Below are 16232 nucleotides of genomic sequence, written 5' to 3' on the forward strand. Positions count from 1 at the left end.
TTGGTCTCAGGCCCCTTCAGTGCACTGTAATTAAGAGCACTGGCTGGCTTCAAATCCTGGCCCTGCCATTTACCACGTCATCTGGAGCGAGTGACTTAAACTTTCTGGGGCCTCAGTTTCCCTATCTGTACAAAACAAGCATACCCACGGGGTAGTTGTAAAGATTAAATGAATACTCGGCTTTTAGGGCAGGACTGGGCACATAGCAGGTACTTAACATCATTATTATAAAGCAGTACCCTTTCTCCCTTCCTGAGACTGTGGGCTCTTTGAGGCGAGGGCGCTTGTCTCCTGTTAGCCTCCCTGGTGCCTGGGACAGGTGGGTGGGTGTTGGGGGGCACATTAACTCCCCCTCCAGTCAGAGCTCCCCCTGCAGCCTCTGTAGATCTCTGTACTCCAAAGAGTCACACCTTTCCCAGTGCAGGCTGTCCCCTGCAGACAGGAGTGAGCCGGGGAGGGCCTGGGGGGCAACTTCACCAAGGCCCCGATCACTACTCCCGTCTGGGTTCATCTGAGCAGTGAACCCCTGAAGAGTCAGGAGGTGGCTACAGGCCACTACCAGGTGGGCGGCACCTACAAACACACACATTACACACACACACACACACACACACACACGCACGCACGCATCAGAGCAATGACACCTCTGAGTAACCCCACCCCACACTGAACCCCCAGGAACTGTTCCTACCTGACTCCTTTCCTGATGCAGGAGGGTGCGCTCATTTCTTTCTTAAGTCAGACGCCATGATTTCCCCGCAGACCCCACCTGCCAGGACGGGCCTCAGGCCCAGGTTACACCTGATGCCACCCCCTACTGCTCCCCACCCCCAAGGAAAGAAAGGCAGACCACCACGAGGAGGCCCAAAGACCTCCTGGAGCCGGGAGGCTGTGTCTCAGGGGAAAGGAGGCAGCATGAACCCCGTGCCAACTCCACTCCCACCCCGGGCGGGGCAGGGGACTCACCGCTGCTGGCCCAGGGCAGGTACCAGGGGCAGCTGACGTTCACGAAGGAGCCCGGCGGCCCATCCGGCCAGCAGGCATAGTCATCGAAGGTCCGGTTGCAGAACAGGCCTGGTGCAGCGGGACGATGGCATCTGAGTCCCAGGCTGGCCGGGGCACTTCCCCCCAAGTTCCCCACCAGAGAGGGTGCCCGGCAGAAACCTGTGCTCGGCTCACCTCCACTGAGGCTTCCTACCCACCCAGCACATTCCCACCCAGCAGGTGCCACTTATCAGCAGTGGGACTTGGAGCAAAGTACTTAAGGTCTCTGCTTTCTCACCTGGAAAATGGGGTTGATCCCCAGCCCACAGGGCTTTGTGGGGACAAACAGCACAGCTAGCATAGATAACTGAGCATAGTAAGTGCTCAATAAACGATCCTCGTGGGCCTGTTATTAAATTACACACCACGGATGAGGGGGACGGTAGCTCTCCAGGCTAAGATAACCCTCCTCAGGTGACTGGGTCATGACTGCAGCTCAGGACTGGAACACAGGCCTATCAATCCTCTGCTCTTTTTTTTCTTTTTTTTAACATCTTTATTGGAGTATAATTGCTTTACAATGTTGTGTTAGTTTCTGCTGTGTAACAAAGTGAATCAGCTATACGTATACATATATCCCCATAACCCCTCCCTCTTGCGTCTCCCTCCCACCCTCCCTATCCCACCCCTCTAGGTGGACACAAAGCACCGAGCTGATCTCCCTGTGCTACGCGGCTGCTTCCCACTAGCTATCTATTTTACATTTGGTAGTGTATATATGTCCATGCCGCTCTCTCACTTCGTCCCAGCTTACCCTTCCCGCTCCCCGTGTCCTCAAGTCCATTCTCTATGTCACTCCCCCTAAACGTTCATTACTCTAAGTACGTGGGTTGGGCCTCCTGCCCTGGCACAGGCCGGGAAGTGCTGAGGAGGAGGCAGAATAGAAAGGCCAGGTGTCTGCTCCTGAGGGGCCCCAGTCAGGGGCGAGGGGGGACACAGCAGCAACGAGGCCGCACCCAAAGGCATAGGGTGGATGAGGGGTCCTAGAGAGGCAAATGATGCCCAGCCAGGCGTGGGGTCTCCCAGCGCCGTGGGGAGCTGGTTGGGTGCACTCACCTGTGGCTGGGGGCGGAGCCTCGGTCAGGAAGCGCTGGCACTGGCGTCGGTATTCTCGCCATTTCTCCACTGTCTCCGAGAGGGACACGGTGGCACCCTGGGGAGAAGAAAGAAAAGGGGGCCCCTTAGGTCCAACCGACCTCTCTTTTATGCCCAATCCCCCCCCACACACACTTGGTTTCTTGATCTCCAGGGGACCTTAGAGCCCCAAACTCCACAGGCTTTGGCCATCTCTGAAAGGGGGTGACAACACAAAGAGGGGCTCCAGGTGGATGTTTTTATGTCTTTATCCCTCCCAGGGCATAGCCTGGGGTATAGGAAATGTCCAGCCAGTGGCTACTGAAAGGACACTGTTGGGGGTGAGTGGGGGAAGGGCCACCAGCTGGGCGTGTGTCTCATTCATGGTTTCATCTGCCCTCACCCAGCAGAGAGAGTTCCTGAGGGCCCTGGGCTTTGTGACTGCCACGGGCTCCTTTCCAGCACCCAGTCAGCCTTCCTGCAAGGTTCTCACACTTTCGTCCACCAGTCTTGAAGGCAACACGCAGGCCCAGAGTGGGAGAGGGGCTCAGTCAAGGTCACACAGCACCCCAAGGAGCAGAGCTAAGGCTAGGACCTGGAGTCTCCCAGATCAGTGACTGTGACGGAGCAGTGGCAGGTGTGGGCTGAGGTGGGATTCAGTGCTGGTAATGCCGCCCACTAGCATCCCTCCTGCAAATTGCAGTCATGTTACCTGGGAGGTCAACACGACCCCCACCATCTCCTTGTAGCACAACAACACAGATCAAATATTCAGCTCTATCAACTGCAGGAGAAGTCCTGAGGACATGGGGTGAAGGGGTCAGAAAAGTTCCAGAACACAGAGATTGGGTCTGCAATGGGAGGGGTCCCCCTCTCTGTGAGTAGATAAGGTAACAGAACTGGCTTTTTAGCAGAGACCCAAGCAGATACACCCAAGTGAGAATTATCCATGTCCAGACATTTTAGTGTACTTCTTTAGATATGTCTGGGCACTATGTTTCCTTTTTATTTGTATTTTTTCCTGAACAGGCTTAAGATTATAAATATTCCTCCTTTAGAGCCTGCAGACACACAAATGACCAGGGAGCCCCTTGTATAAAATTTAGGACCTATACATAATTTAAAACAAAATTTCACTTTTTGAAATCACAAATATATACATGCGTGCTGAAATTAAAACAGCTTCATTTTGGGAGCTTGCACCACCCTTGACGGGTGGTGCCCTAAGTACACTGGATCTGATTTCCGAGTAATCCTGCCCAGATTTAAGCTGCGTTGGGGGCTTATAAGACACTTCCCATAAAGACACAGGCTGTCTTGGGCTCATCCCTGGTGGCACAGGAAGCCCTAGGGAGGGGACAAAGCTTGCTTGACAAGCAAGGGGACAGTCTTGGAGTGAGTGTGCTGAGGCCACAGGCAGAGCTACTTAAAAGACAGTGTTCTGAGCGCAAAGGTCAAGTGTATTTGTTAAACAAATAAATAAGGAATCAAACCCAACAGCGAAGGCAGTGTCAGTTTTAGCTACAACTGAGGGGTCAGCGCAGTTTTCACTAGCGCCAGTCCTGGTGGGTCCACCCCCCTGACCCCCACCCGCTTTCCTTCTCCTCCCTGGAATGCAGCAGCTGCTGGTGGTCAGGGCACGGAGACCAGGGAGAAATCCCACCTGATCTCTCTAGGAGGGAAGCAGGCAGCAAGCAAGGTCGCTGCTGGGAACTGGGGCAGAAGGTGTGTCTGGGGCAGGGAGCGCGGACTGGGAAGCGCATGGGAACCAGAAGTCTCAGGGTGGGGATAAAGGCAAAGGACAGCACCAGGAGGGCCAGCCTGGCCAGCAGCACCCCAGAGAGCTTCGAGACAGAGGCAGCCCTGTCACCTGCTCGGAGCAGAGCCTCGGACAAGAAACTATCTTCAGGGCTTCCCTGGTGGCGCAGTGGTTGAGAATCTGCCTGCTAATGCAGGGGACACGGGTTCGAGCCCTGGTCCGGGAAGATCCCACATGCCGCGGAGCAACTGGGCCCGTGAGCCACAACTACTGAGCCTGCGCGTCTGGAGCCTGTGCTCCGCAACAAGAGAGGCCGCGATAGTGAGAGGCCCGCGCACCGCGATGAAGAGTGACCCCTGCTTGCCACAATTGGAGAAAGCCCTCGCACAGAAACGAAGACCCAACACAGCCAAATAAATAAATAAATAATAATTAAAGGTGCTAATAATTTTTTAAAAAAAAAGGTCAGGGCCTGATTGGTTTCATGCCCTTGCATCTGGCTCCCTAGATTAGGTATAATCTGTCTCCAAATCCAGAAAAAAAAAAAAAAAAAAAAAAAGAAACTATCTTCAGACGGGGGCTCCCTGAGGGCAGGGCTGTGTCGCCCTCAGGCTGGGGCTCCTTAAGAACAGGGGTTGTGTCCCCCCCTCAGATAGCTTCCTGACAATAGAGGTCCACCGTCTGCCTCCTGCCCCAGCTGAAGTTCTCCAAATACTGCTCACCGCACCCGTCTGCCCAAACACACAAACTACCAGACCTCTGGCCTCTCCCCACCTGGCGTTTATGGAAGTAATACTGTGCCAGGCTCTGGGTGGGGGGACGGACTCGGGGGACATGGGGAGCGCAAAGATGAAGGCCAGAGCCCTGGCCTGAGAGAGTCCCCAGGCTACTCGGGGGTGGGGTGGGAGCAAATGCTCTTCAGGACACAGCAGAGAAGGCGGCGGTGAAAGTGCTCAGGGAATGGCTGGGGCAGCGCTCGTTGCTCGGGCTTGAGAGCCCTGGGGGACGCCGGGGATTGGGAGCTGGGGTTGGCGGAGGGAAGGGGGGTAGAGAGAGACTGGGCCCAGCAAGGGCAGAGGGTGGGCATTTCAGCAGGAGGACCCAGCAGGAACGAAGGGGCAGAAGTGGGGACGTCGGTGCTCTGGTGAGCAAGCAGAAGACAGCCTTGCACTAATGTTCAGGAGAATTTTCTGGGCCAGGGAGAGAGCGGTAGGCAGGACCTGGGACAGATGTGAGGCTCCGATCTGGAACAAGGCTGGGGTCACCCGGTGCAGCAGGGCCCAGGGGCTCAGGGGAACACAGTTACACAGAGAAGTTTGAATAGCCCTGGCTTTGGGCTCAGAGCCAGGCCTGATCCTGGCTCTCCCATAAATTAAGTTTGTGACCTTGTGCAAGAGTTTTAACTTCCAGCCTGAGCTCACACCTGCACAAATTGGGAATAACAATAGTCCCTACCTCCCCGTGAGCATTAAGTGAGTTAATGCTTAGAAGGGCGCCTGGCACGTGGGAAATCCACAGCCAACGGCAGCTATCTTCGATTTCTGCTCTTGACAGGAGAGGACAGAGCAGACCAGGCAGCCAGACTTCCTGGGGAGTCCGGGTCCCACCCCTCCCTCATTTCTGGGATCAACAAACTCCCAGCAGGAGGAAAGGAACATATTTTCCGGCCAAGGACCCATCATTCTGCTTAATTTGTGGCATCTTCCAGCTGCAACATAGCCATTAGCAAAGCCTCCATGCCCGAGGGCAAGGAACTGTGAGGAGGGGCAAGGCCCTGCCCACCAGCCTCCGCCCCATTTCATCCTCCTGTGACGTGAGTCCCTGCTCCAGGCCCGGTGAGGAGGGGCTGGGGGTGGTAAGTGGTGGGGAGGATGCAGTGGTGGAGGCCCCTGCCCCTCAGAGGCAGCAGAGCTGGCCGGGAGACCAGGGCAGCAGTGGGGGGCCCAGCGGACCAGGGTGAGGGCAGCTTGGCAGTTTTTAGAATCAGGACTCACCAGGCTTCATGGGAGTTCTCTGATGGGGGGGGTGAAGGCAAATGGGGACAATGCCTGGGGCGGAGTTTACAGTTAGGAGAGGGCTCTCTCAGATTCAGGTGTTTGGGGAGGAAGCAGGAGGTGACAAAGAAGATGCCAGGAAGGAGTGGTGGGCAGGAGAGAGCACTGGACAGAGAGTCACATGTCCTTGGTTTAAATTCCAGCTCTGTCTGTTAACGTGGGACTGATGGGACAAATTTTAATCTTCTGGGACCTCAGTTTCCTTATCTGTAAAATGGGCATATCGTTCTTTTCAAAGAGTTCCTGTACAGATCCAGCAAGATAAAATAGTGAAAACCTTTAGGAATTATCCAGCCCTGTACGAGTGAGCAATGTTCTAAGGAAGAAGAGCAGGAAGAGAAGGATGTGGAGAGGGTGAGGGGCTTTCCAACACCCTAGGACGGCACGCCTTCTCCAAACACTGGCTGCTAATGTGAAGAATTCCTCCGGCAGTTTCATTTCTCAGTGTGAATCAGTGCATCAGATTCTTTCCTTTTCTGGGAACCTTTTTGATTGAGGGGAAGGAGGAAAGAGAGGCCACTAAGGTGGGAAAAATGGGAGAGGGCCTCCCCAAAGGAAAAAGAGGGCTCCAATGACAACTCTGGCACCTCCCAACAGATGCAGCCCTGCATCTTCCCTGCAGCTCCTCCCAGGACCCCTGCCTCCTTCTTCTCTGCCCAACTTCCAGAGCCCAACCATCCCCGAGGCCCTCTGAGACCTGGAGGGATGGTGCTGCTGGACCCCGGGCTCTTGGCCCCATTTTTTTTCCTTATAGACTCCAGATACATGAGCAGAAGGGCAGGGAAAGGAAGACCACACACACATTCTCATGTGCACCAGACCCCTCCCATGGATACACTGTCACACACATTATCACACGTGTGTGGAGCACATGCTTACATACTAAGACATGACACGGAGTCTCTCTCCCACACATGAACACATAGACTGTCAGGTACACACACACACACACCCCTTGACTGACATATACTCAAGTCACACTGTCACATGCATAGATACAGAGAAACAGACACACATTCTGTCACAAGCACACTTTTCTCACCCACACACAGACACAGACTGGCAGACACTCATTCACACACTAAGATGTCTCTCTCTCATACACACACAGACCTTCCCATAGATGCAGTATCACACTTGGAGTCACAAACACATACACACTGTCAGACACACAATGACATGCTGAGATGTTTCATACACGGGGACTCACAGGCAGGCTGTCACACAGAGGGTCACATACAAGTACAGAGGAGAAACAGGGGTTCATACAGCCCACACCCCTCTCCCCCTGGTCCCCCTCTCTCTGTCTCTCTCTCTACCTGTCTCTGTCCTGCATCTTTGTACCTCTATATCACTGTACCTCTCTATCTCACACGCACACAGAAGCATCTGTTCAGGGGCAGGCGCAGCTAAGGAGCAGCCTGCTTTTCCTCAGAGCAAGGCATCCAAGGGCAGGATGTGGTTTCTTGGTTGCTCCTGCCCTGGCACCCACCAGACTCCGTATCTGTGAGGGAGCCCAGCTCAGGACAAAGTCCACGGTGACCGCCGCGCACCCTGGACTCCATCCACCCTTCACTAGAGTGCAGAGGCACGGGGCCTCCGACAGCCCCCCTCCCAGCCCTCTTCCACTGCCCTGGAGAAGGCTTTCAGATTCCCGAGGACAAGTGGGTCAGATCCCCCAAGCGACTAAAGCTGCCATTTCAGGACGCCAGCGTCCCAATCCTCTCTGTTACCCCATGGGGCAGGGCTTGTGATCCCTATTTACAGATGAGGAAACAGAGGTTCCGGATGGTCAGATGTCCTGCCCAAGATCACCAGCTAACGGCAGACCTGATATTTGAACCTGGTTTTGTCTGGTTCTAATTTGGAGTGTCAAAGTCTTGCCCGTCTCCTCAGTAGACCAGCTCCCTCACAGGGGTCTTGCGGAGGAAAATTATAGGCGAGGGGGTGGTCCTTCCCGGCAGCAATGAAGGAGTAGCCTAGGTCCCCTTCTTCAGAGGTCAGTTCTGCCACCCTCCTGCCTGCACCCCCTTCCAGCCTGGCCAGCCTGACTGTGGGCAGCTCACTCCATTTTCCCTTCAGTCCCACCTGGGTGAGCAGGTATTAGGCACCAGCCCAGCCCCGCACCCCTTTGTCCTCTCTGTTCCTGGACTGCTGGGTTCACCTTACACAGGGAACCCTCCTTTTCTGAGATTTGTCCCCCCCCCCGGCAGTGACAGGAAGGGAGCAACCTAGTCTTGCTGATCTCATGAACAGAAAATAGAAAACAGAATTCACCATTGTTGAGAGTCACACGCGGGCATGAGGTTGTGTCGCAATTACTGCAGTCTGACCTCAAAGCCTGTCACTCAGATCTCCACGGGTCAGGGGTGCTCACCCCCCGAAGCTCCCCTTCTCTGCTCAGAGCCTGGCTCATCCTGCCCTCCTCTGTCACCCCAGGACTGTTATGGCCCCAGGATATTGGGCTTTTGGCCCAGGGCTGAGGAATGAGGGGTGGGAAGAAAGGGCAGGTTCAAGGAGCCTGACTCCTCTGGGCAAAGGAACTCTGGGGAGAAGACAGGCAGAATCCAGAACCTCTCCTCTTCCCTTAATCCAAAGCCGGTCTGCAAATGGCCTGGAGCAGGATGGGACCAGGCAGCAGAGCCTTCCACCCCAACCCTGTCCCAGCCAGAGGAGGAGGTAAAAGTGAGCGAGAAGCAGGTAGTGGGTCTGCAGTTCTGGCTCCCAAAAGATCCCACGCACACCAGGGAAGCCAAAGTCTGGTTGAGCGTCGGGGCGACACTGCTGTGGAAGGAGATGTCTCCTGCAGCTAGGGGCAGTAGTTGGGCTGGGGACACGGAGAGGGGGGGAATGAGTCTGGAAAAAAACGTGGGGGCTGAAGAAGGGCTGGCACCTTAGCTGGGAGGCACATCTATCCACATCTGGATTCTCAGCCAGGGGTGGAGTCGGCCCTCATCAAAGACCCCTCCTCCCGCCTCCCACCTGCGCTGGGACAAATTTCAAGGCCTGTGAAAGCCCCCTCCCCAAAGCTCTTCAGGTCTGGGGGTAAGAGTGGGAGGTCACGGGAAGACACGGCTCTCTGGCACAGGAAAGCCTGCACCTCCTCTCTGCTCAAGCATCTCACAGCATCTCTGGACAACTCCTCTCTCCTAAAGCAGGCGCACCACAGCCCCCAGCCTAGGAGCCTGGAGGCAGGAAAGGCAGAGAGGGGCTGCAGGGGTCCACCTGTGGTCAGCCCTCCATGGGCATCCAGGAGGCCAAGGTGTCTCCACGTGTCCCAGTATGAGCTCTGGTGCATGTTGACCACCAAGGGGATCAAAATGGGGGTGTGTCAAGACGAGTGTATGAGGGGAGGCCTGCCTGCTTCTAGAGGAGTAGGGAGTCTTCTAGTGTTTGCCTTGGCGCGGGGCTGGGGACGGGGGTGGCTCTCGAGTTCCAGCTGGGAGGTCAGGGGGAAGGACAGAAAGCTGCCACCGCAGGGTCCCTGGGGCTATGAGTCAAAGGCTGTGCTGGGGGGCTGGTCGGGGGGCGGATAGAGCTGGGGGTCCACACCCAGGCCTCTCCGCCTTCCCAGGGGGTCTTTGATAGTGAGCGGGGGACGGGTGAGGGCGCGGGCACGGCGGGGAGGGGTCTGGGGCACAGTGGAAAAGGGGAGGTCGGGGAGCTCGGGCTGTGGCCGGGCCGCTGGCACGGGTTTGCGGGAGACGGAGTTGGGAAAGTGGTCGGGGGGAAATGCGGCACAGAAGTCGGCGCAGGGCGGCCGCGGGACAGCCGGTGGCCCGGCAGAGGGGCCCGGGCGGCCAGGAAGGGGGCGCCTGGCCGGGGCTGAGGGAGGCGTCCGCCGTCCGAGCCCCCACCTCCGCCACCCAACTCTCCAGGTCCCACTCCCCGAGGCTTGGGTTCCCGCCGCCCGCGGTCGCGGAGTTTCGCTCAAGTCGCGGCCGCCGCTGCCCGGACGCCGCGCCCGCAGCAGCCCACGCCGCCGCCTCCCCCGCCCCGGGACCCGCGGGTCTCACCTGGGGGCGGGGGCCGGCCCTGCCCACCGCCCCGAGCAGCAGCAGCGCCAGGCGGAGCGGCCCAGGGGCGCCGGCCATGGCGGGGCTCTCAGGACTGGGCCATCGCTGCCACCTGCGGCACCGCGCGCGCCACTGAGCCCGGGCGGCGCGGGCGCGGGGGAGGAGCCGGCGCGGGGCCGCCCCGCCCGCAGGAGGGGCCGGGTGGGTTCCGGCTTTCCGCCCCCGCCCGCGGAGGCCCCTGGGCCCGGCCACCTCCGGACCGGAGGTCCCCGGCCCTGCGCTCCGGGCTGGCGCCGCTCGGGTTCGGGCAGTGCAGGAGCGGGGCCGCCCCCACCCCACAGCCGGCCTTCCTCCCGGATTCCCCCGCTAAAGAAAGCCAAACCACCCCCAGCTGTCCAGGATACCCCGTAGGGAACTGAGGCGGAGAAGTGCACGGGACTTGGCCAAGGTCACACCGCCAGTCAAACCCCTTCCGAAAAGTGTAACCCCCAGAGCTGCGAGTGGCTAGTAAGACAGATCCACCCAGCGGGGTTACCCGGTCCCCAAGTCCTCTCCTCATTCCCGGGTTCTGTCCCGAAGGCAGCCCTGGGACAATCAAGGTTGGGGGGACAATGACAAATGGATCAATGGAACCCTGCCGGTGGGGAGGGTCTAGAAGGTCCCCCGACTCCCGCAGCCCCCATGGCCCCTGCTCTGAATCACTGGGCTCTTATAACCCCTGTATCCCTGGGATAACGTGTGCCCAAGGCTGTCCTCTGTGCCTCCTGCGTCTCTGTGTCCCTGCTTCGTGGAGGCTCTGTATTATACCTGCCTTTGTAACACCCCCCTCATCCCCCAGCGCAGTGCAGGCCAGGGAGTAGGGTGGGACACAGGTTCACCCTCACCCAGGCTGTGGAAGACAGTGCTAAGAAGGCACTGACTTTCTGTTCCCTAAAGCCAGTGTGGAGTGCCAGTGGGAAAAGGGAATTACACCCCTCCCCCAAAAGAACTTTGATGTCACTATTAGGAAGGGGGGCGGCAGCAGCACTCAGCTTTGACCTACCATGGGGCATGTCTGGACCATTCCAAAGGGAAAGGGAGCAGCTGTTGGCGTAGCTGCTCCTCAGGGAGAGAACAGGACTTCTCAAATCCCAGAGCACGAGGAGGGGAGGGGGGGAAGGGGGAGGGGGAGGGGGGAGGGGGGGAGGGGGAGGGGGGAGGGGGAGGGGAGGGGGAGGGGGGAGGGGGAGGAGGCCTCCAGTGGGAGGAACCAGGGGCTCCCATTCGCCAAGAGACGTCTTCCTGTCCTGCAAGCTCCCTCTCACTACCTGAGAGTCATTCGTTCCCTCCTCTACCCAGAAGTCAGTCTAACAGTCACCTTATGTGCCACTTAGGCTGCGAGTGACAGAAAACCCCTAATAACAGTGGCATAACCAAGGGCTCTGTTATGTAAAGCAAGGCCAGAGGTTCAGCCCAGGGCTGGAGCAAAGGCTCCCTGACCATTAGGGTCTCCAGCTCTTTCAGTTTCCACCATTCTCATGGTTCAGGGCTTCAACCTAATGATCCAAGGTGGCTGCTCCAACTCTGGCCATGATATTCAAATTCCAGCCAGCAGGAAGGAGTAAAGGGAAGATGGGTGCACCTCCACCAGTAAGGACACATCCTGAAAGAGGCCGCCATCAACTCCACACCCCATGGTCCCCACTCAGACACATGGGCACACTTAGCTTTGAAGGAGGCTGGGAGAGTACCCTTAATTCCAAACAGTCACTGGCAAGGTTAAATATTAGGGCTTTTATTATTCTAGAAGAAGGCAAGATAGATAGATAGATAGATAGATAGATAGATAGATAGATAGATAGATAGATAGATAGATAGATAGATAGATAGACAGACAGACAGATAGGCAAACGACTTGCAGGCTCTGCTATATGAGGGCTGGGGGTTGGGGAGAAGAGGAGAGGAGAGAAGAAAATTAGGAGCTAGAACTGAGTCTTTACCATGAAATTATCAACCTCCAAATTACACTTAATAAATATCAGTTGAACACCTGCCATGAGCCACACACTGAACTAGGTCCTGGGAATAAAGTGGTGACGCAGTCTGTATCCTCAGAGGGATAGGAATGGAAGGGCTGGAATACCGCTCTCTAGACTAACACTAACCATGAACAAAAACAATAGCTATCAATACCACGTACTGAGTTCCCTCTCTGGGCCAGTGCTGCCGAATGCTTAGTGTGCCCTGATCTCCTCAAGTCTGATGACCAAGTACTATTATACCTGTTTTATGGATGAGGAGACTGAGGCTCAGGGATAATAAATGAGCTTCCCAGAGAGCAACGCTGGCGTTCACCCCAGGTCCACCTGCCCCCAAGGCTGGTGCAGGAGAGGCCACAGGGTCCAGCTCTGCCAGCCCGTCTTGGGAGCACCTCCCCTGTGGATCCTTCCTCCTCAGCCCAGACCTCTGGGTCTGGCTCCTAACCCCTACGCCCAAAGCTTCTCCCATGACGCTAAAGTGGGGTACCCTCAGCTTCCACTAAGAGAACTTGGTTTTCAGATTATTTTCAGAAATGGGAATGGGAGCAACTGATGTGTGCACCTGAAGAAAAGATGCTGTAAGGCCCTGGACCTGTGGAGACAGACCCCAGAGCAGGCCCCCCACCTCCTTTGCTCCTGGATGAGGGGACCCTCTCCTCAGTGGGAAGACCTGGCCAGTGGGCAGAAAGGAGTCTTTCACTTGGGGGAAGGTGAGGAGGGAGGGAGGGGCTAAGCAGAGGGAAAAAAGAGGGGGGGTGGGGAGAAAAGAAAGAACTGCTAAGAAGGACAGGTGTCTCTTGTCCATATAGTTCAGGTTCCTTTCCAAGCTCCAGGTTCCTAAGAAGCTTGTTTATTTTCCAAACTTCAAGACCATATCCCCATTCTGGTGGACCAGATGAGGAAAGAGCCAAAATCTTCTAGCCTAGTATAAATACACATGCGCGCACACACACACACACGCACACGCACACACACACCTACACACAGATCTTAGGCTCTGTCAGTCCTGGGTTCAAATCCAGCTCAATCACTCACTGAACATCTCTGAGCCTTGGTTTCACAGTCTGTAAAATGGGGATAATAATAAAGGCCAATGTTAACTGAGTACTTGCCTTGAGCCGGGCAGTGTTCCAGGAGCCTCGTGAGTGTTATTCCATTTAACGCTCACCATCGCCCTCAACCTAGTCATTGCCTGGAGAGTCTGAAGGTTTGCTAGGAGGAGACAGAGACCACAGGAGCAGGCCCAGGAATCTGTTCTGCCAGGAGCCAGGGGAACGTGGCTGTCGGCAGCTCCCAGAGTGAAGAAGAATGTCACCAAGGGATGCCCCGAGGCAAGGGCTCCACCCCTCCACTTCCTGCTTCTCTTCTTGCAACCCTGTCCTCTGCTCCCTGAGCCGGTGCTTCTCGGAGCAACCCTGGGTTGTGAAGTGGGATCACTTTTGTCCCCATTTTACAACAGAGGACCCCAAAGTGCAAAGCAGTGGAGAAACTAACGCAAGATAGCCCGAGAAAGCCTGGATGCGACCCACCCAGACCTCCCACACTGATTGCACAACCACAGTCACACCTCGCAGGATTGTTGGACCATCAGAAGCAGCACTTGCCCAGAATCCGGCACTCCTAAGTCCTCAGTAAATGGCAGTGTTAACACTGCCACCACTGTTATTCCCCATGGCCCTCCATCTTCCGAGCTGTCACTGCACCAGCTGAGCCAGGTCTCAGCAAGGCAGCAGGTACGGCTGCTAATGCCCAGGGCTCCAGCTCAGTCCATCCCTTCCCGGTCCAGGTGGCTACAGCCCAGTCCCCCAGGTCTGGGGGGAGGGAGGAGGCTAGCTGGACCCAAGAGGCCCTTCCCCCTGTGCAGTGCCTCTATCGCTGCCCCCCATCCTCCAGCCCAGCCGAGCCTCCCAGGTGCTGGATCCTGTTCAGCTCTGGGCAGTCAGCTGGGGAGGATTTATAGCCTCTTGAGCTACAGTGATTATTGCTCTCTTGGGCGGATGCAGCACAAAGTATCACAGCATCGGTTTCCTAACTGACTCTTCTGTTGAGGGAGAAAGTGTGATTGCTCCCACTTTACAGGGAGGGAAACTGAGTCCCACAAGAGTCAGGGGATTTGCTTGAGGTCACTTAGCAAGGTGCGGGCAGGGTTAGTGGAGCAAGGAAGAGAAAGCAATTGAGGTGAGAACAGCAAAATTCCTCTCTCTTCTCCACTTGGGGACTCCGGCCAGAAATGACTGGGGCTCCTTCTGTCTCCCCTGGGAGGGATTAGTGTCAGCAGTGGGGAGCAGGTGAGAAAAAACCCAGGGGAGGGAGAGGGTCATGGGGAGAGGGGCTTAGTGAGAGTGGTAGAACCAGTGAGGGGGCAGGTGTTGCCCTAGGAGCCATCTGTCCCCTTCCTTTTAACAAGAAGATTGCGTAGCAGAGCTGGCTGGACGCTCCCCAAATCTGGTGTGTGTTTGTTTCCTGGAGCTGCTATAACAAAGCACCACAAACTAGGTGGCTTAAACAATAGAAATGTATTGTCTCACAGTTCTGGAGGCTGGAAGTCTGAAATCAAGGTGTCGTCGGGGTTGGTTCCTTCTGAGAGTTCAGAGGGAGAATCTGCTCCAGGCCCCTCTCCCAGCTTCTGGTAGCCTCAGGCATCCTTGGCTTGTAGATGGCATTCTCCCCGTGTCTTCACGTTGTCTTCCCTCTGTGTACATCTCTCTGCGTCCAAATGTCCCTTTTGTATAAGGATGCTGGTCATGTTGGATTAGGGTCCACCTTAATGACCTCATTTTAACTTGATTACCTCTGTAAAGACCCTATTTCCAAACAAGGTCACATTCTAAGGTACTGAGCATTAGGACTTCGAGATACCTTTTGCGAGGGGGACACAATTCAAACTATAACACACGGAGACCACATTTCCCAGTCTCCCTTGGTGTTTAGTGCGGCCAGGGGATTGTGGAGGAAAGTGGTATAGGTTCTCTCCAGGCTTGGCCCATAAAATCTCCCACACAGTCCTCCACACCCTCTCCTCCCCCATCAACCAGCTGGACACAGATGATCCAGTGGAGAATTCCAAGGCCCACAAGACAGAAGGAGCCTGGGTCCCTGGATGACTGCATGGAGCAGAGTTTCCTGCTGACCTGCCCTGGATTGCATGGTGTTAAGCCACTGAGATTGGGGAGCTGACTGTCACCGCAGTTAATCTACCCCGACAGACACAGCCGGCGTGCGCCCCTGGGGGCAGGGCTGGTTAGTCCAGGCAGAGGCCTTGTGGAGGTCCCCTCTTTGTGGCTGTGAGTAGGTGAATGAGACCCCTCACTCTGGGCCCATCTCCTCCTCCCCTTCGTCAGTGGACGGCAGCATCGCAAAGGGGATTCTGTATGGTGTGGCCGTGGTTCCTATTTGTCTTATCCATCTGGCTCCTCTCTCTAGCCTTCGCCCACAGCTGTTCCCACCTGTTTGCCTTTTCTCCTGAGAGAAGGTGGGGTGGGGGGAGGTAGGTTATGACAGAGCCCACACTGCCCCTTCACAGAATTAAAGCTCTGCAGGAAAAGAGGAAACGTGCCAAATTTCACACGTTTGGAAATCAAGTGAAAAGGAAGCATCACACAGGCCTTCTCACCGTAGCCTTTCAGTGCCTCGTCATGGCGTCATGGTGGAGAAACCCACTGTGACCAAAATGAGAAATGAAACTGTCAACCCAGGTCTAAAATAAGAGGTGTCCCCAGCTGACAGGCTACCTGGCCCACGGGCAACATCCTCTTTCTTAGAAACTCTCCCCAGCTGGTCCCCTCTCGTAGCATCCTTCAAACCAGCCAGTCACGGGTCTCAAAGACCGGGGCAGGAAATGCTTCACGGAGGGACCTGCAGGCCCCAGAAGTTCTCTCTGAAAAGAATGGCTCCGAGCTGGGGTGGGGAAGCTGCCACTGGCTTTCAGGAGCCAGGATCACCTCCAGGGCTGAGTTAAGGTCACCGTAAATCCTGGCAGAGTCCCCCAAAGCAGGGAAGGATGGGCAATGGCCCGACTCTTACCCAGAGCCTTCTGGATGGCACGCTCTCTGACACACTCATCGCCCTCAGTTTTGCATGATAGGAATGTGGTACCCACTCACGCCCTTCTCCTGAATAATAGAAAACAAATGCAAAAGGGAAAACCCAAAAGTCTCCGGGCCAGCTCCTCCCAGCAACCCGCACCACCACGCCTTGACTCTCTGAGTGCCGACTTGGTGAGCACCTCTGCTGCCTCCTTGGACCTCACAGGTCACACCTGGGATCC

General features: G+C 56.1%; 1 protein-coding gene across 1 annotated transcript in view; it reads right to left on the bottom strand.

Annotated features, from left to right (window-relative positions):
* Positions 1-10037, bottom strand: part of GLP1R (glucagon like peptide 1 receptor) — a 33209-nt gene extending 23172 nt beyond the window's left edge. The window contains exons 1-3 of the mRNA XM_036869396.1: positions 9948-10037; positions 2101-2197; positions 967-1074 (exon numbers count right to left, since the gene is read on the bottom strand). Coding sequence (XP_036725291.1) covers positions 967-1074; positions 2101-2197; positions 9948-10025 — 283 coding nt within the window. The 5' untranslated portion in view covers positions 10026-10037. The remainder of the gene's footprint in view (positions 1-966; positions 1075-2100; positions 2198-9947) is intronic.
* Between the last annotated feature and the right edge of the window lie 6195 nt (positions 10038-16232).

The sequence above is a fragment of the Balaenoptera musculus genome, chromosome 11 (genome assembly GCF_009873245.2).
Source record: "Balaenoptera musculus isolate JJ_BM4_2016_0621 chromosome 11, mBalMus1.pri.v3, whole genome shotgun sequence".
Lineage (NCBI taxonomy): Eukaryota > Metazoa > Chordata > Mammalia > Artiodactyla > Balaenopteridae > Balaenoptera > Balaenoptera musculus.